Here is a 21143-nt window from a genome sequence, read left to right as displayed (position 1 = left end):
TATGGAATGGAGAACAAAACCTCTAGCTTTTTAGCTTCTAGTATGTATTGCTGATCACTGAGTGATGCCGAATCTCCCTTTAAAAACTATAATTGATGGGATTACCATAATGCTTTTTAAAAAGTTTGCCTTTTCTCTTTTCCATGATGACTTCCCAGAAGTAAACAAAAAGACAGGGCCTCAAGAAAGCCATTCACTCTATTTCCAAACGTAACAGATTTGGTTTGGCATTTTCCAGAGCCTAGAGGATGCCAGCGCAGCAGTAACCACTCAGAAGAATTTTGAGCTGAGATATTTTTAGCTAGCAGCGGGGTTTTGGGAAAGCTGAATTATAACAACAAAAATACAGTAGTAACAGCGTCACCCCCCTACATGGCCTGAGCATTCTTTCTTCAGGCAGCTTTGTTTCAAGGAAAACTGTGGAGTCTCTATTTCTCTCCAGTTATTTAAAGGGACAGTTGGGCGACCTTACACACTCACTTTGGGCCAGGTGATGAGCCACATCTCTTCTACTCTACCAGTCTCTTTCTACTTACTGTGTTGCTTGCTGGCTTGGAATCGGAATAACAAAATCCACCAGATGTAGAATCACTTTCTAGACAATCCTATAAAACAAGAGGAAAAGAGCACCGCCATTTGGGGCACGGATAGTTGGCTGAATATGCATATTAGACATGAAGGCAGACATTTATTAGCATAGATATGTGAAAATTTAATTCATCTAAACATGGTAATAAGCATAGCAATTCATTAAAGAATACATAAAGTTTACTCTTTTTGTTTTATGTGTATAATTGATGTTATGTGACACGATGCTGAGTTAGGTATTCTCAGGAATTTATCATTTTCCTACCACAGTCTCTTTTTTTTTGTTTTTTTGGCTGTGTTGGGTCTTTTTTGCCATGCACAGGCTTTCTCTAGTTGCAGCGAGCGGGGGCTACTCTGGGCTTCAGTAGTTGTGGCTCGTGGGCTCTAGAGCGCAGGCTCAGTAGCTGTGGCGCACGGGCTTAGTTGCTCCGTGGCACATGGGATCTTCCCAGACCAGGGCTGTAACCCGTGTCCCCTGCACTGGCAGGCGGATTCTTAACCACTGAGCCACAAGGTAAGTCCCCCACAGTTTCATTTGGCATCAGAAGGGGGTCACCTAGAATTTAGGACCTTTAGGGGAAGTTTGGATGGGAGACTTCCCTGATAACCAGGAAGAAGTTGTGATGTAATCGAAAGAATGAATACTGGACTTAGAGTCAGAAGACAGATTTTAAGTAATGACTCCATCATTCACTTGGTATATGGTCTTGAGTAAATCTCTCCCTTAGCATTAGTTTTCCCATCTGTAAAAATGGGGTAAGAATGCCTACCTTACCTTCTTGAGATGGTTATAAGCATGAAGTGACAAAAATTAACATAAGAGTGCTCACAGTTATCCTAAAAGAATCCTGTAATTATTGCCCAAATATCTCCTTTAATCCCCTTTACACCCACTACCCACACCAAAGACAGATTCCTCCTTGCTGAAAAAAGGCTTGGTTGATGTCTACACACAGAGACACATACACAAGTACACATCATAGCAAAGGAGAGGGAGAAGGAGAGGGGAGAGAAAAGCAATGTAAGGCTTGTTGTTGACAACCTGAGGGAGAATTGTGGAGAAAGAACATCTGGATTAGCTGCAAGAGGTGATGAAAATGGATAAGGAGCATCTTTATAAGTATTACAAAGGATCGTGTAATTTGATCCCCTTTAGGGTTTTCAAGAAATGGGAGTAAAATGTTTGAGCTACTTTGAAAAAAATTTTAATTATTGCATTTGTCTCTTTAACCACAAACTCACACACAAGTTAAACCTTGAGGGTCCAGACTTAATTAGGGCACAGAAAAATCAAATGAGATAATGCACATGAAGTTTCTTTTTAAACTGTGAAGTGCTATACAAATATTGAACAATATTATTACTGTCCCTGGGACATATGTGCTTATAAAGGAGAGAGGACCTCTTCCGAGTACAATGACTTAGGGTTCTTCTATCTGCAGGCACAAGCTCTGCCAGTTCATTACCTCTATAACAAAGTATTGCCCTTGCATTTGAAAATCTAAGAATATTTTAATAATTATTAGAATCATCTGAGTTGACTGCATGTTTTCTCTGTCTTACCTACTATACTATGTGAATCCCAATGACAAAGAGACCATATGTTCTTAATCAATCATTATCTGATTATAGGGTCAATAGAATGCTAAGGGCCTGACATGATTCTTTCTCTGAAACAAATTTTGTTTATTATTATCATTGTTATGATTGAACCAATGGAAACCAATAAAAGAGAATGTCACTGGATGGAACAGATTCATAAGTGCACTTCCAGGCATTCAGCAGAAAGGCAAATCAATGAGGGCTGGAGCTGTCTGTAAGGAGGAGGTGAAATCTCAGCTAGATCTCAAAAGATGGACAGCACCTGAATTGTTGGAAAGACGAGAGAGCACTTCGGGTAGCAAGAGCACTAGAAACAGAGGCATGACAGGGATTGAACAGGATTTCTTCCTATGAGGGAGGAGGTGTGTCTCACTCAACAGAGAATACAGTCTGGGAAAGACATTTGAGCAAGTAGAGTTCAACCTTAAATTTGGGAAGAGAAGATCAGGTGTTACATGAAGGAATTACAAAGTCATGAAAGATTTGGAAAAAAAGACAAAAGTGTAGGGTCAACCATAAAAGGGAAACCAAAAAGAAGGAGGTCAAATATTGAACCCTTGGGGCTTAACTACTGTGGCATCTTGGTTTAGTAAGGTGTCAGAGGAAAAAAAGAGGTGTTGCCTGCTTACCCTTGGCAGTGTGGCAAGTGAAATAAGCATTTGTTGCCTGACAATGTAACTATTTATAAACCTTCATAATTAGCTTGTCACTTTTTAGGCTCAACAGCAGTCTACTATAACTTAACAGAGGACTTACATCTGACAAACTGCTCCACAAATCATCATTCTTAGCATTTCTATAGCTGAACTTCTTTAAATAGTGAATAATTCCTTTCTTGAATTTCTCCTCACTCAGAAAATCCTTGAGCATATTCAAAATACAAGCTCCCTAAAATACAAACAAAAGCAAAGAAAAAGAAGATAAAGGAAAAGGTAGTATATGTTTTTAAAGGAAACTTACATTTTACGGAACATGTGTAACGTCTGATAAATGAACAGCAAATAAAAACTGAAACAGGTAGCAATAACCTGGCACCAACAACTTAAACTGTTGATGTACTTGTCTCATTATATTTCTCCCGAAAGCAGAGCTTCCACTAGTCCACAGCATTTACTACCTTTTTATAGGAAACAGCATCAAACATTTCCTTTATGTGAGTAGAGGTTTCTGCTTGATTGGAGAGAGGATGGGATGAATTTAATGAATCTCTTTTAATTACTTCAAAACACATGTCCAGAAAATCGTCATCCTAAACAGGAGAGAAAATTTTTTTCAATTTCCATTTGACATTCTCAAAGCAATAGGAAACACGATAGGTTTTATAAGATATTCTCAGAAGTAGGTATTCAATATCTCTTACAAGATGTTTCTTTCCCCTTATATATTCCCCTTTCACCAATTCTCTATTTTGTAAAGGTATAAATTCGACATTCCCTCAGATACTGCCTGAATGTTTACCATGAGCCAATCCCTTCGATACAAAAATAAAACTAAGGTTCCCATTTAGTGAACACGTGCTGTGTGCCAGGATCTTACATCCATCATCTGCAATCCTTTCAACACCCTGCAAGGGAGATGCATTATATACATTTTACAAGTGAGAATGTATGAAGCTTTGGGATTAAACCACAGATTCAGCACATAGCAAATAAGAAGACACTGACTTTGAATCCATGTCTCTCTGTAATTGTACTGGACCAAATGTCTACCTCAAAGAGCTAATTATCCATTACTAACTACCTTGATATGTGCTGTTCAGACCCTCTTGTGCCTATTAAAAAAGACATGTTTGAAGAAATCTTTTCACATATTTTGGGGAAATTAACTAACCCTTTGGAAATTCTGGAGGAGTGTGTCCCCAGTCACGCTCTATTCAGGTTACATGCCAAGAACTCTGTACGGGATCTATAGCCATGGACATTGTCTTGTCCTATATCACTGTATACGGACAGTGATACTTTCCTCTCACCCCACATACACAGCTGTATATTTGTGCTATTTTCACTCTCTATCCACAAACTTTAGGGTGAGGGATTTATGTTGACTGTTCTCTAAAACCTCCAGTGTCTCATCCAGTTCTATCATCTGTGTTATGTGCCTCCCACCCCATTCATATGCTGAAGCCCTAGCCCCCAGATTGTATTTGGAGATAGTGCCTTAAAAAAGAGGGGACTGAATTAAAATGAGGCCATTAAGGTGGGCCCCGATCCACTCTGACTGGTGTAAGAAGAGGAAATTTAAAAACTCAGACACCAGAGATGTGTGAGCACAGAGAAAAGACCATGTGAGGACACAGTGAGAAGACGGTCATCTGTAAGCCAAGGAGAGAGGCTTCAGAAGAAATCAAACCTGCCGACACCTTGATCTCAGAGTTCTAGCCTCCAGAACCATGAGAAAATAAATTTCTGTTGTTTAAGCCACCCAGTCTGTGGAATTTTGTCATGGAAGCCCTAGAAAACTAATACAACCTGTTTATACAAAACAAAACACCATAGATTCAAAGACTCAATGCTATGTTCTCTTTGGCATTCTCTAAAAATTTTAGTAGTAAATTAATGATTCATTAGGGCATACAGTATGACATACAAAATTGTGACTTACAAATTGTAGCTCTGGATATGTGACGTTAACAGAGATAAGTTCCATGTATGTTGCAAAACCCTCATTGAGCCAAATATCATTCCACCATTCCATTGTAACCAGGTTGCCAAACCACTAGGAGGAAAAAACTCCATGTTATTAGAAGGTAAACAAATATAAAAAATTATTAACTATAGCAAAAAATATAATGGGTGGTAACTTCTTTCTTTTAGTAGCTGAGGCCTCTTCTCTATCTTTGCTACCCTTTTCTCTCCGCATAGCCTCCTTCTACTGATTTCCCTGCCTTCGCCTCTCTCCACGTTTTTGCTTCCTTCAATTCTCTTTCCTTGTTTTTGTTCTTTTTTTTTTTTTTTTTTGCGGTACGCAGGCCTCTAACTGTTGTGGCCTCTCCCGTTGTGGAGCACAGGCTTCAGACGCGCAGGTTCAGCGGCCATGGCTCACAGGCCCAGCCGCTTTGCGGCATGTGGGATCTTCCCGGACCGGGGCACGAACCCACGTCCCCTGCATCGGCAGGCGGACTCTTAACCACTCCACCACCAGGGAAGCCCACTTCTCTTTCTTTGTGTTCATATTGTCTCCAACTCCCCAACTTCCATTATATCCTCACTATATTTCCTAGATATTAGATTTAATATTAAGGAAGAAAATGAAACATTTCGTAGGGTACAGTTTGCACAATAAGTATAATCTCACCTTGTCATTGACTTACGGTGATGGTCTAAGGAGAAATATAAGCCAAAATATTTTGGGTGAAGTCACCTTTTTATATTAAGTAGCAGGTACTTAAAAGAATAAAAATTCATTTAGGATTTTCAGATTGTTACACAATATTAGTGATGACCAAATTTACTTGTTGTCCTCTGCCCCAATTTACTTCTAGGGATTAACTTGGCCACTAAGGTGAATAAAAGTCTGAGATTTTAAATATATATAAATAAAATTAAAAGGATGCAAAAAGATAATCTAGAAATTTACCCTTGACCTATATTTAATCTGTAACACGTTTTAAATATTATTATTTTTATGTATTATTATATTTTATCTATTTGACCTTTGTCATATTAGTGTGTGTCCGGTTTATCTATTTTAGGATTGCAGTCTCCAGGACTGGAAGCTTAAACAATAAGATTCTAAGGTTCAGAAGAGCCTTGTTACAGTTACAGAACACAAACCACTAGATCTGTAGCTTCTAGAAACAGTTCAAGCTCTATATACCTTTTCTTACAGCCCTCCTATCATATTGCAAGTGGGCTCCAATCTTCTGAGGGGGTTCTGTGAGAAGGGACAGCGGGTGTTTCCTCAGTTTGAGAAGTGATGAACACAAGAAGTACAAGCTGGTTATGGTCATTTCACCAGTCAGTAAAAGTAGTTTATTCATTCATTCAATAAATATCTATTGAGAATCTACTATGTTTCTGGCTCTATACCATATGTTAGAAATACAAAGATGTATGTAAGATAGCCACTGCCTCAATACAAATGGTGGAGGTCAACTGGTAGACATACGCATGCAATAAAGCATTATTGGCACTATGAGCTATGTCTGTACAAGGGACAGAGGAGATTCCAGATGGAAAAAAATCAGTTTTGCTGGGAGAGTGTGTAGAATAACTGGGAAACGATTCATTCCCTTAGTCTTGCAAGTGGTCCTCAGGAATACTGGAAGTGGGGTGTGCTCTAAGCAGATCAGGTAGCAGGAGCAAAAGCACAGAGGAGTGATACAACCTCGCCTGTTCAGGTAATGGCAGGTAGTCTGGGATGGCTAAAGCTAAAGGTGTCGTTCAGAGATGAGGCTGGAGAGGTGGAGGCGAGCCGGGTCCTCGGGGCCTTGTTTGCCACACTATGGATCCTTTACTCACCCAGGCACTGAGAGTCTTTGCCAGGGTTTTACACAGAGGAGTGACATGGGGAGACATGGAGATTCATGGGGAAACAAAATAGTCAAGGTCATTGGGGCCTGCTGCTTCAGCCCTGAACACTGCGTCCCCGTAAGAGAACTTATTACAGAAAGGCCTTAAGGGAGGATGGAGCCTCAAAAGTAGAGCTCTCTGATTATTTCCCTATGAACATTGGGTAGAAAATGAGGAATACCCAGACTCAGTTAAGTGCTTTAGAGCTTCCAGAGACTAATGATCAAACCCCCTAAGATGGGCCAGAGGGGAGATGCTAAATCAGAGGAAGCTGTTCATATGTTCTCAAAATACAGGGCTGAGCATGGCTCCTATGTAACTGGGTTCTTAGTCTGCTGCTTGAAAAACAAACAAACAAAAACAAACAACCCCCCCTTATTATTATTATGGTCATGATAAAGGATAAAGTTAAACATTGAAAAATAAGAGATTTTACCAGTTTCTACAATGGAATGATATTTGCCTACATGGTAAAAGAGAGTTCCCAGGGCCTCTAATGATTCACTGCAGAATGGGGAAGTTTCAGAAATGAAATAGAGTGGAAAAAGTCTCTGATATCTGTAGAGCTAGTTTTACTAGCTTTGTATGTAATACAGTGTTGATAGATGGGCCTTGGAAATCTTATTCTGTAAGAAATGGTAGCAGTGGTGGTCATTGTCACCATCATTAATAGCTAACACTTACTGAGTACCTACTACATGACAGACATAGACACTTATCTGTAATCCTCACAACAGTTTCAAGAAGCGGGAGCTATTATGAACTTAATTTTATAGACGAGGACACTGAAGTTTAGAGAGTTAGGTAATGTGTCCAGGGTCAGCAGCCCATGAGTGCATAGACTAGAAAATACTTCATTATGGCTGAATAATCACAGATTCCAATTGAAAGGAGATTGATTTTGCCCTAGATTGGAATGCCACCGTATTAGAGGGTATAAGGGGAAATATTTTTAATAGAAATCTCTATTTGTAGGGTTTCTAATTCTGTGCTTTATGTATCTGCATGGTCTTCACTTTTCTTTACTAAAAGACATTTGGAGGCTTTGCCTTGAAGGGTTTTAGAGGATATAGTGGCCACTTCTCTTGTGATAAAATTCCTGTATGAGACCCATTGTCTAGAGATTGAATATTCTGCTACTTGACATATTATGTTTGGCTCGATAATCCCTAAGGTCCCCTCTGGAAGTAAAATGACATGATTTTACGTTGTTTCAGGAATATTGGTGGTGCTCTGTATAATGCTCTGTTGAACCGATGCTAAGAGAATGTCATGAGTGCCAGGTACCTGGTGCGCTAGTTCATGAGCTATGACTCTGGTGACCCACAGTTTGTCAGAAGTAGAAGAGGTCTTGGGATCAAAGAGCAGTGACGTCTCTCTATATGTGACAAGGCCCCAATTTTCCATGGCTCCACTTTCAAAGTCAGGAATGGCAACTAGATCTAAGAAATAAGAACAACCACACTTGATCATTATGGCTTCCACACCAGAAGTGGGATTTGCTTCCTCCTCAGATATGTTATGATCCAGTCAGTATACATAAGCAGATCTTCTGAAAACATCAAGAGTGTCTTAACATTGATATGGTGTCTTGTAGTTGCTGAAAATAATCAGTATCTATTATCAAGCAGAATAAAGTCTATCAGTAAAGTTTGGGTTGTAGGTGAAGTAACCTATTGACATTTAACCACTTTTTCCTAAAACTAAACTATGAAAATACCTTGAGTGCATTACTGCTGAGAAAAAAATTCATTTTAAAACTCTCCTATTTTATTTTATATTAGTACTACAGAAAAACTTGGAAAATATGAGGTATCAAATCATTTCTAATATGTCTGGAATTCAGCAAAACATATAATGAGCTCATTTCTACAAAAAAGATAAAAAGTGGATTTTAATTTCAGGGGAACACCTTTTAGGAGCATCTCTATAGTCAATATTTCAATCAATATTTCTAGTGCATACAGCCTCTAAGTGTCCTTCTAAGGCAGTAGAGGAAAAAGGCCGTTGGCATCACTTCTTTCTGAGCTCAATTTCCTTTTCAACATTGATATTTCCTCTACTTCTTGACAAAGTCTTAGGGAAAAAAAGTGAAATTTAATCATGTTTAAGCAACTCAGACATAACATAATTTATATCATATCTGTGTATATATATATATATATATATATATATATATATATATATATATATACCCTCTGCCAATGACTTCGTGTAGATTAGAAAACTTCTGGCTAATATTTAATCTTGGACTTCTTTCTGTTTATTCTGCCAGGCCATATTGGAAAAATTACTGCTTTTTGGCTGAAAAGAAAGGTAATTTTTTAAAAGTTTGAAATAAATCAAGTCACTTGGATTGCAATTACAATGTCTGGAATTAGTATTGGTTAATTCTAGTGGATAAAATCAAATATTTATAATGCAATCAAAAAGCAAACTAGCACTAGTAAAGATTAGTATTCATTAGCACTTCAAATGTGGGAATGACTCCTTTTCTAAATTGCATTGATGATTTTATATTAGTTATATTATTTCCCAAAGCCATTAGAAATGCTTATATCTGCTCAATTTTTTCCTAAGCTGCATGTTTCCTTTCAGTTAGTTTTATTTTAAATACATTCACTTCATATGATCTTCAAGGTTGCATTTTTCAAGAGCAACTTAAGATTGTTGATAGCTGTTATTTGATCTCTCCTTGATTTTTGACAGAGAACAGCAGTGGACTGTGGGTAAACTGATTTAGTATATCCGTACTAAAAGGTGTATAGAACCTGCGCTATAATAATACAGTGAGACTCAGGAACTGTAGGGACAACCCCCTGGAGATGTCTTCTGATGGTCCCTTTTAACTGTCTAAAACTGTATGGAGATTGGGCAGGAAAGGGGAGGAAGGACATGACAAGGTGTGTTTTCTAAAGTCCCAAAGAAAAACAATGTTTTGTCATTGTCAGAAACTCTAAAAATTAATCTATATAAGTTATAAATTTTAAGTCATGGTTTTTATATATTCTGTAACATAAAAATCACAATTTTTAAATTTTAAGATAGAAAATTAAAACCAAGATAGCCTGTGTGTATTTTCTCATATAAAGATCTACGACTACTACATTCAAATTATCTATTTCCTCGAAATCTTTTTCTTTTTTTAAGTCTGTGCCACAGTCTTATCTTCCAGCCTCAGACACACGGTAGACAACAGATGGAGGGACAATTTTCAGCTATTTACATAAACCTTCGGCAACTTTTATAAAAGATTGCTAGTCTTGTACAAATATGGTACAGAAGAAAATATATGCTCCAGAAAATTCATCCATTTAAATCTAATATAAAATGCAGATATTTTAATATTAAACCTTATAAAAGAATAGAGAAATGAACCACAGTATTTGGGCTTCTCATAATACTTTATTTTCTACACTCTAGGACCATCTCTGAGGTACAAATTATTGCTTTCTGGGCTAACTGAACGTCTTCAGTGCTCATTTAAATCACATACTAAGAGGGACGAAATCAAAGTATGTTCTAAAAATAAAGACGATGATGTGGAATTTGAACCTACCCAGTTTTGCGAGTGGATAGTGGATATCAAAGTAATTTTCGTAAAAGTCCAGCAGCTTCAATGATGCTTCCAAAGCATAATGTGTTTGACTCCATTTGTCTGGGGCTGCATGGATGGACACCTGGGAAATGTTGGTGGGAAGAAGTGGTCTTTGAAGGACAGCTCCTTTGCACAACTCCATTCCTAACAGCCCTCACCCAAAGAAAGGCAGACTGAATTTTTCAAGAAATTATTGAGATACTGTTAAACATGTTGTCAACAGGGGATAAGATGTTCTGTAAAGTATTAAAGCAAGAATCACTCTTGAAAATTATAAACAACCCTGTATTTTCTGTTACAGTACATTCCCTAGGTGCTAATCTGTACGTTTTAAGCTATGTAAACCTATCACCTCATGAGAGCCCACTTCAGTTCATCACTATCATGTACTCTAGCACTTGAGAATAAACCTTCCAAAATTATGACCACCAACACAATTCAAATAAAACATAATTCTATGAGGTGGAAAGCCTTCATGAACTTATTCGAGCCACCCTCTGTCGTGTTTTCTTTTCTTTTGTTTTTTGATTATTGGGTTTTTAAAAAAACTAATTTATTTTTATATAGCAGGCTCTTATTAGTTATCTATTTTATGCATATTAGTATATATATGTCAATTCCAATCTCCCAGTTCATCCCACCATGTCGTGTTTTCTTTAAACTCAAAAATGCCCCAATATGTTCATTGAATCCCTGCAAACTATTAGCTATTAAGTGGAAGAAATAAAGTTAGATTCCAATCTTCTTGGGTTTCAAGTACAGTGTTGCTCTCACTTCATAATCTGCTTTCATGCTCTGAGTTAACTGAAGTTCCTCAGAAATTTTATAAGAAGGATATATTAGTGACCACAGTGGCGTACCAGGCACTGTGCTAAATGCACCATGTAAAATCTAATTTAATCCTCTCAATCACCTCATGAAATAGGTGCTATTGTCTTCATTTTACAGATGAAGCAATGGAAACACATGGAGATTAAGTAACTTACTTCAAGCCCCCCATGTAGAAAACTGTAGAGTTGGGATGTGAATCCAAGGAAGCTGACAGGACCCTGTCCTCTGAAGTAAAGTTCCATCTGACCTCTCACACATCTATATCTCTGCACATATATATATGTAGACACATTGCTGATAACATGTATCTACATATCCAAAGGTATAATATGTATGGAAATTGTAATAGCCATTTTATTGCTATTTTTCATAAGCCATTTTATTGCTATTTTTCATTATTTTATGGTTCTTTGAATATGTTTTATGTCTATAACCTGGTTCCTCCTTATTTTTCATGCCTTCACTGATAGTCGCAAAACTTTATAATTATTGGGTACTGTAAATTTTTGTAAACAATTAATGCTCTAAAAATTATGAAGACCTCCTTTCACTGAGGAAATAAACTTACAGAAACAATTGGAAACAATGTAAGTGTCCTAGAATAAGAAGCTGATTTAAAAATCCTTATGGTACCTCTATGTAGTAGAGTAAAATACTATTAATTATTAATATTATAGAAATATTTAATGGCATTTAATTTTTATGGCATATATGGTGAGCTAAAACAATCATAGATTATTTTGTAAAACATATATATAGTCATATACAGTATATACTGTTACTGTATACACTCATATACTGACAGACTTATAGAAAATACTTGGAAGGCTGACACAAATATTACCAGTAATTATATCTTGGTGATGGGATTGTGGGTAACTTATTTTTTATCTATCTCTATTTTTGTAAATAAGCATGATACTTTGATAATAAGGAAAATAACCTTAAAATAAAGAAAAGCTCATTGCCTTCAGGACACTATTCTGCACTGTGTATGAAATGAGAACCCAAACTCACCTTGACCCCTGACGAGGTTGTGCCACTCACAGAGTTGAAATCACAAACTATGTAGGCTACAAGGTATGTACTCATTTTTACAGTAGTTTCAAAATGATCTTCCAAGAGGCCTCCTTCAAGTTCAATTGTCTTAACCTACAGGAAGGGAAAGAATTAGTATTTGAAAACTGGAGTATTTTACAAGAATGCCTATGACATAGGCTACGTAAGTTAGAGGAAAGCTTGATGTTCCGAAGGACGTGTGATCCCCTTATAGGAGATCAGTGGACCCTTCATAACATTCTGTGGCTTCACCTCTCTCTATTTCTTTTATCTCTAGACTTCCTCGAAGACACAATGTACTACTTTGGGATCTCAAAATGATATCTATTTTGTTGCTTGAAAGCATAAAAATATCTTAGATGCTTCTGCTTTCTTGAGATACAATAATCTCCAACACTGGCATCAATTCAAGATTTGTACTTCTAAGCAAAAATGCCAGAGAAGAGTCCCTTTCCCTTTGTTATATATAATAAATAAATCTCTGTTGCAGAAGGAAATGGGAAGCAAAACTGTGCTAGATGGTTTTTTTGTTTTTTTCCTGTGCTAGATGTTTTGCATTATCTTTTAATTCTCCTATTATTTGTGTGTGAGGTAGGTGTTATTTCACAGGTGAGGAAACAGTCTCAGAAATGTTAACTGAATTGCCCAAGATCACATGGCTAGTTCCACGGCAGGATCAAGATGTGGATGTGACCGTGTGACTCTAAAGCCATTGCTCATTCTTCCACTCGCTGGGTGACAGCTTGAGTCATAGTCTTATTTTATCTTTGCTTCATTGATTCAGCAATGAAAGCAGTCAGGCCAAGGAGATCATTAGCGATTTGAGCTTCTGCCTATCTACTGAGGAAGGAAAGAGTTTTAAGGCTATAGACTGGTCAGCCACATCCATCAAATTCACTGAGTAATTACTGAATTCTATCTTTATTTGCCCTGGATAGCTTGTCCCAGAGACGGTCTTCACCACGGTATGATGCCCCTAAATTCTGAAAGGACACAGATCCAGTCATCTGAAAATACCACTTTCTTCAAACTGAAAACAATTCTTAGACTGGCTTGTCCCTCACCCTCTCCAACCTCCTTTTAAGGCATCTGGTTTGTGGCAGTGCTAACCACGGACTGTTGATCATGTTTTATGTGTTTGTATAAGATTGCAGTTTGCTTTGGCGAGAAAAAATAGCTTGAAGTATTATCATAAACTGCCTTGCCTACGTCAATGACAAATGTGTGTGCTATTAAATTCTACAGAATTCTATCAAAAACTCAATTCCTAAGTTTCAATAAAGCAGGAAACACTGACCAAATACTCTAGGAAAGGTGGCAGCATGCATAGGGCTGTAAGTTTTACCTCTGTTCAGCAAGTTTTCCCCTACTGGAGGCAAGGAGCTGGGCTTTCATATTCTGTATCGTCATTGGCTAAGGGTCTTCCTGGGGGACCCAAGCTTCCCCCCCAGACACGTCTAGCTCTCTCTACTTGCCGGCAGAGCAGGTCCAGCCTTCAGACTATAAGGTAGATAGATACTCTGACAAATCTCTATACCCCATCACCTTGATAATGCTTGAAATGATATAATTACAGATTATTTGGGCTTTAAAACTTTAATTAAGCAGCAACTCTGGACAGCATATTTTGATTGAAGAAGGAGAGCAGAATAGAAAAGCTCAAGGGACAGATAAAGGCTGAGAAGGGCCTTATTGTCCAACAATAATCTTTTTTAGGGGTCTGATTCAACCAGAGTTCTGTGGGTACATACTCCTAGCAGATGAGAGGGTTATGGTAGGAGCTAGGGAGGGGACGTGATGACTGTGGTCCTCTGACCAAACTCAGCAGCAAGACCCTTTTGTCAAGTGTGTAGATGGGTGAGGGGAGGAAGGGGAAAGGTTGTGGGACTGTGGGGAAACGAGTCTGTGACACTGGACAGCTGGTGGCAGAGACAGGAGACAGGTGGGCATTCCCTCTGACTTCTCCCCTCCCCCCCAGATGAAGACGTAGCCCACGGAGGCTGAGTTTTGTTCAGGAGCCTGGAGTGACCCATGTTGATCAACACTGCCTTAAATGGAAGTATTTGGGCTGTTAGTGTAAGTCCTTCCAGGATGGTGATGTAAGCTCTAAGTATAAAACACTTGTTGCTAGAGAAGGATTTAGCTGTCTTCTGAATTTTGGCAGGATTCTACTTGCATAGCAAGTGTCACCAGCAGGTGTGTGTTCCCTTAAGGAATGAAGGGGACAAAGACATGCCCAGAATATATGCTGCCTCTACTAGTGCTTGGCTGACCACCTCACTTCCTAGTGTTCTTAACTTGTATTCCTACATTCTTAACTAAACAAATTGAGAACTTAGTATGTGTCGCTTCTTCTCACCAGTCCATAACCCATCTTAAGCGCCGCAGCTATTATCCAAAGAGTATGATTGTAGCATTACTTCTGTTCTCCTTTTTTTGGATCACCATGAAAGTCTGGATTGGGCGTGCCAACGAGAAGCAGAAACTAAAGCCAATATTTGCTGAAAAAGGCATGATCCAGAGAACTGGCCCAGTCAACTGAGGCAATGCAAAGTTCAAGGATTATATGAAATATTTTCAAAGTTTTCACTTATTTTTCCTAAATATGAGAAGTTACTGAAGGTTTCTAAAGATAGAAAACTGAGATTCTAATATAACTGACAATTGATGTTTGCATCACATTTTAATTAAAAGGCATTACTAACTGTATTTTTACTTTATCCTCCATGATTACTCGTGTGAAAAATTCTGTTAATAAAAAGCTGCCAGGAAAGGGACTGAACTACCCTCAAATGAACATCTGGTTCATAGAAAGAAGACTTGGAGCTAAGTAGCAAATCCTTTTTACCTGAACGTGAGGAGGCAGATTAAATTGCTGTCTGTATGATCGTGGAAAAACTGTGGGATATATGTCATGTGGAGTGTGTCGCTTTTCCCCTTGATCTGCTCTGCAAGTATTTCAAAGCAAACACTTTTCTAGCATTAAACAGAAATCTGGGGGAAATTCAGCTTCTAGCTTATGGACTCATTTCCCCCGTTCATCCACAGAGGACAGTCACTGTGGAGGGCAGAGAGGAAACTAGGGTGGAGTCACTGGCTGGGTTATGATGACCTGGATGCTTTCTGAGTTCATCCTGCTGAAGCACTGTCCGGAGAGCCTCTATTTTTATCCTACTTTCTAAGTAGCAATGGGGAAATATTTTACATTTCGTTCAACAGCTCAAAAGGCAAGCATATCATTAGTGAGGAAACATCAGATGAGGCTCAGTGTCTACTGTGTCATTCAGAGTCTCTGCATTTTGAGTATAAACATGACTCAAATAAAAGTGTTCAGAGGTCTCTCAATTAAAAAAGTTTATAACTATGAGATATAATTTTCATAACTAATTTTAAGCACTACTCGTGGAACTTAAAAAAAAAATTTTTCGACATTATATCACAGACTACTAGATCAGAATCTCCAGGATGGGGCCCAGGCAAGCTTCTCTAGATCCTGACCACTCCACATGTGGTCTCTGGACTAGCAGCAGTGGTATCACCTGGGAGCTTGTTAGAAAGTCAGAATTTTGAGCTTTACCTCAAGAACAACTGAATCAGAATCTGAATTTTAACAAGATCCTCAGACAACCCATCTGAAAATTAAAGTTTGAGAAGTGCTGTTCTGGGCAATTCTGAATTTCATCACTAGCCAAGTAACACTGATTTAAAAGAACTCTGCTTCCATATAAACACAAGTAAAATTGAAATCACTTTATGTAAAAAATAAAGCTTCTTGTGAGACAATGCCCAAACAGAATGATGTTAAAATCTAGATGGATTGGGGTAATGTAATATGTAGAAGGATCAAAACCAAATTAATGGCATAAGTCCTAAAAACAAACAAAATATTAAAACACAACAAAATAAAGACCAAAGTTCATTTTGAGAACAATTCCCCAAAGTTCCTAAAATTGGCAAATACCTTTGGCATGTTGGATAGGGCAACGTGTCTGCTCTCTCTTCTTATCTTGATTGAAAAGTTGGCTTTGAACAGTGGTTCATCAAAGCAAGGGAAAGCCATTCGTGCCCGGGTTGGCTCAAAATCCGTTACTGCAATTGTTCTGTGAAAAGAAGTACATTCTAGAAAGAATACACAAGTGAAGTCAAAAAAAAAAAAAATGAATTTGTACCTTCAGAACACAGCTTATCAAACGTGGAGGTGATACGTCTGATTTCTCAAACTATAACCTTAGAGAATCCAGAATCTATTTTTGAAGAAAATGAGGGTAAAATTTTGTTTAGTAGCTGCCAATCATGAATAATGCATGGTGCTGGGCACTCTATTTACATGATCACCTTCATACTTGCAGAGAAGGATACTGAGGCTCAGAGAATTTGAGCGACCTTACCAGGACCCTTAGCTAGTAAATTTGCTGAGCTAGTCATGTCCAATTTGACTTCAAAACTGACTAAGAAATTAGTAGTTTAGTGTCATCACTAAACCTGAGTGGGCCTCAGTCAGACATATGAATACCTGTGAGATGAGTGATGCCTTAGGTTGTGTTCCCAGGAAGCAGATCCGGATTTATAAGAACAGGCTGCCAAGAGAAACAGGTAGGGCTTCCCTGGTGGCTCAGTGGTTGAGAGTCCGCCTGCCGTTGCAGGGGACGCGGGTCATGCCCCGGTCCGGGAAGATCCCACATGCCGCGGAGCGGCTGGGCCCGTGAGCCATGGCCACTGAGCCTGCGCGTCCGGAGCCTGTGCTCCGCAACGGGAGAGGCTACAGCAGTGAGAGGCCCGCGTACCACAAAAAAAAGAGAAACAGGTAAAGGAGGGTGGCAAGCGGGACAGGGAAGAGGAAGAAGTGAGGCCCGGTGCCAGCTTCAGCTTCATCCCTGCGGAGCTCTGGAGTGGAAACCACACCTTCAAGTTTTCCCCTACTGGAGGCAAGGAGCTGGGCTTTCATATTCTGTATCGTCATTGGCTAAGGGTCTTCCTGGGGGACCCAAGCTTCCCCCCCAGACACGTCTAGCTCTCTCTACTTGCCGGCAGAGCAGGTCCAGCCTTCAGACTATAACAGGTAGATAGATACTCTGACAAATCTCTATACCCCATCACCTTGATAATGCTTGAAATGATATAATTACAGATTTATTATTTGGGCTTTAAAGCTTTAATTAAGCAGCAACTCTGGACAGCATATTTTGATTGAAGAAGGAGAGCAGAATAGAAAAGCTCAAGGGACAGATAAAGGCTGAGAAGGGCCAGGAGGAGGGAAAAGAGGGCCTGTCACGATAATGTTGCCTCCGTCTACTGTATTTCTATAATACAGGTTGGAAAAGTGAGACTGGGAGCTAAATGATTTGTTTGGGGCCTCGGTATTACTTGGATTCAGTAACAGGTCCTACAGGAGTAAAGGAATCCCAAGTACCTGGAATAATTTTTACTAATGTGAAATTTTGATTATAGTTAAGTCTTAGAATGGAAAAGCCCAAACTTTAAGATCTTTTTTGCTATTTACACAATTTTAGTGCTGCATGCAAAGTAGTGACTTTCTGCTTCTCAAAGAATTATTGTTGACTGAATTATTTTTGTATTTTAAGTTAAGTTGTGTATGTATGCATGTGGGTGTGTATTGTGTGTGTGTATGAAAAAAAGAGAGAGAGGTAATAAAATGCCGTTGACACTGTCGTACAAATCATCCTACGTGCTAAGACCTACTAGGTGACTGAGTATGAAGAGAGCTGACTAATTAATCATAAGAAGAGTCAGAAATAGTCTGCAGTTAATTATGGGAGGCATGTTACTTTCCAAGCTTCTACTCTAAAAAAATCCCCCCTCTGGTCTCCCTCATCTCCCCAGATTATATCCTTAAAATATTTCTTTTAGGTGGAGGTTTTGTCACTTGAAAAAAGTAAAATAAACCATCACTGGTCACATGGTACCTCAGTGAGAAGTTGATGTTTCCTATCCAATACTGTGCTGGACCTGAGAATAGGCCTCTGAGAATTGAGGCTGCAACGAGGGGAAGCGTCCCCAGGGGAAGGGGAGGTGGGCCTGGGAAGGGCTGTCCTCAGTAGACTGCTGGGGGCTGTGGGGTGGGCATGTGAGCTGCAGAGGGCAGTGAGCACCTGAAGTGGGGAAGGGGAGGTAGGCAGCAGACACTGCGGGGCTAAAGTCGCCTACCAATATCCACTCTCCTTCTTCAGTTCCAGTAGAATCCTGATTTTGTTCAGGAAGGCAATGTGTCTGATGAAAAAATCACTTCTCTAGATTGTCTTGCAACTTGGTGGGCACATGACTCATTCTGGCCTAGTTGAAGTCATTGGGTGAGAAATCGTGGTAAAAGGAGTCAGACTCAGCTGGAATGTTTCTTTTTGCATTTTCCTCTCCCCCATCTCCCCCTTTTCCTGCCTGGAATGTGGACTTGATGCCTAGAAGTGTAGAAATCATTTTGTATTAGGAGGAAAGTCATATGCCAAGGATGGCTGAGTAGAAAGATACGAGAAGCCTGGGTCCTGGATAATATTGGTAAACACTGTAGCATACCTGGGATACCCTACTTCTGGATTTCTTGCTGCATGAGAAAAACAAGTGTGTGGCAAAGCCATTGTATTGGGGGTTTCTCAAACCGGCAATTGAATGTAGCTGATAAAATGTAGGAGAGCACTGAAACCAGACTCCTCTCCCCTCTGAGATGGACCCTGGCCCTGGACAACCAAATCATCCCCTCTATGAAACATCCTTGGTTCCTCTCTTTCTCTTGCCTTACAGAGTCAATGTCAGCAAATTCTGTCTGTTTTACACTTGAAAACAAATGCCAAGTTCAATCACTTCACTCCATAAGCTGCACCACTAGCCTGGCCCAAGCCAACATCCTTTCTGGCCTGAACAATTGCAATGACCTCCTGAAAGAATAATCTGCTTCTACTTTTTCCTCTCTATAATGTACCATCAACATATACTTGATCTTTATAAGGTGTACATCACATCAGAACTTTCCAATGAATTCCCATGGCCCCTGAGTAAAAGCCTAAGACAAGAGGCTCTAAGTCTCTCTCTACATGATCTGACCCCTCTCTACTCTACTTCTCTCCCTCTCTCATTGTCCTTCGTCTCTCAATCACTCCCGCCTTACAGACTTTGCACTTGCTGATGCCTTTGCTGGGAACACTGTGCCCTTAGATGTCCTCATGAAAGTTCAGGTCTCAGTTTAAATGCACTTCCGCCTCACCAAGAACTTTCCTGACCACTCAGCTAAATTATTCCCAATCCCTAGTCTATCTCTCACTACTATACATTCAGTACCTAGAACGGTGCCTGGCACATAGCATGGGCTCAATAAACATGAGCTGATCAAATAGACCATATTTCTCAGTTCTCCAAACTGACTTGTTTCTGTCTTCTGGATTTGAGTCATGCTGTTTCCTGGGCAATGTACATGCTTTCATTTTCTCTCTCCCAACCCAAATCTTACGTACATTTCCTTTTGGTCTCAGATCAAGTCTAACCTCCTTTGAGAAGCCTCTCCGCATTTCAGCTCTCTCTGCACTGACCATCCTTTCCCCTAGGAGATAAACATGTCAGTCTTGTCATAGTCATATATTCGCCTTTCCTCCTGGTTATTCTCTCTCTAGCCACTTATGCCTCTGCATCCTGTGTTCCCATCTTTATTGTGATTTCCTTTAGGAATGGCAGAGCTTCTCTTTCTGAGTTTCCCCATAGTTTTTCGGGCTTTTCATAAATAACTACTGAAGCGTGCTCCTGGCAAAGAGACATAACCCATAAGGAAAGTATCACAAAAGACTACAAACAACTGGAGCTACATCTTACCTTGTTTCACCACCAAGAGTTCTGTATGTGCTTTTATAAAAGCCTTCAAAACCATCAGCTAGCTTGGCCTGGAAGTCAATAGCCACAGAATATCTCAGGTCAGCCATAAGTTTCTCTGGAATCAGCAGTGCAATTTGTTCATGAGCAGGATAACTCAAAACAGTTAGCTTTCTCCCTGGTTTCCTGTATCTCAAATCTTCCTCTGACTGAAGAGTAACATTCATGATTTCAAGATCTTTGCTGTGCAAGATGATGAATTGGGTGGCATCTCGAACCAAGACTTCGATCTTCTCAGATGCAACAAAGTCCAGGGAGGTGAGATTTGGGTGGACAAAAAGGTCATAGTGGAGGGGAATGACCATGGTGGGGAGCCTTAGCTCATGCCAAGGAAATATTTCCCCATTGATGGCTACTGGGAAAGCCCCACGGTCCTTATTGAACTGATCAATAGATGAACTTGTGAACTGAGAACAAATACATATTTGGATGACTGCTGAGCAGTAAAATCCTATGTAAATATTAAATATTAGTTTTCTGCGTGAATTAGCCATTATAGCAGAAGGGAATACTAAATCTATTCTCTAGAAGACAAGTTAATATCCAGGCTAAATCTCACAGTTCTCCATAGCACCGTGTTGGCTCCAGTTATGTCACTCAGGATCTGAACAGTATGTTTCAATAAATGGACTTAACCTGGAAAGAAAGAAAAAAAAAAAACATTTATAGCATGAAGAAAAAGATTTCAATTTATAAATATAACCTGAAAAATAGATGGGCATATGTGAATTGTACCAAACATCCACAAAATAAAGTAGAAATTATCATCTGGGTATTATAAATAAAAGTTTTTTAGAGCTCAATTGAAGGGACTCTGCCTTAAAATTACATCTATGATATCCCCTCTGCATTCTGTGCAATGGGCAGAAGGTAGGTGTGTAAATTCATTGCATTTTGAGCATTTTTAACATTTGGTTAGATCATTTTAAGAGTGTGTCTGGATACCTGAACATAAACTGCACAGGTGTCTCTATTTTGTCTTAATAAGTCATGAAGAATGCTCAATCTTCTTTGGATACCAGATATTACTATTATCAATGGCTTTGAACTTCACCTCTTTCAATAAATAACAGCTGAATGACCCA

At 39.1% G+C, this 21143-nt stretch overlaps 1 protein-coding gene across 1 annotated transcript in view; it reads right to left on the bottom strand.

Annotated features, from left to right (window-relative positions):
* The window catches only part of ERAP2 (endoplasmic reticulum aminopeptidase 2), a 36209-nt gene extending 15645 nt beyond the window's left edge, over positions 1-20564 (bottom strand). The window contains exons 1-9 of the mRNA XM_065873913.1: positions 20002-20564; positions 16151-16289; positions 12148-12282; positions 10261-10381; positions 7989-8143; positions 4792-4905; positions 3308-3439; positions 2947-3078; positions 537-605 (exon numbers count right to left, since the gene is read on the bottom strand). Of these exons, the coding sequence (XP_065729985.1) occupies positions 537-605; positions 2947-3078; positions 3308-3439; positions 4792-4905; positions 7989-8143; positions 10261-10381; positions 12148-12282; positions 16151-16289; positions 20002-20552 (1548 nt within the window). The 5' untranslated portion in view covers positions 20553-20564. The remainder of the gene's footprint in view (positions 1-536; positions 606-2946; positions 3079-3307; positions 3440-4791; positions 4906-7988; positions 8144-10260; positions 10382-12147; positions 12283-16150; positions 16290-20001) is intronic.
* Positions 20565-21143: the final 579 nt, after the last annotated feature.

The sequence above is a fragment of the Phocoena phocoena genome, chromosome 3, assembly GCF_963924675.1.
Source record: "Phocoena phocoena chromosome 3, mPhoPho1.1, whole genome shotgun sequence".
Classification (NCBI taxonomy): Eukaryota; Metazoa; Chordata; class Mammalia; order Artiodactyla; family Phocoenidae; genus Phocoena; species Phocoena phocoena.
This window is presented reverse-complemented; position numbering and strand designations above follow the sequence as displayed.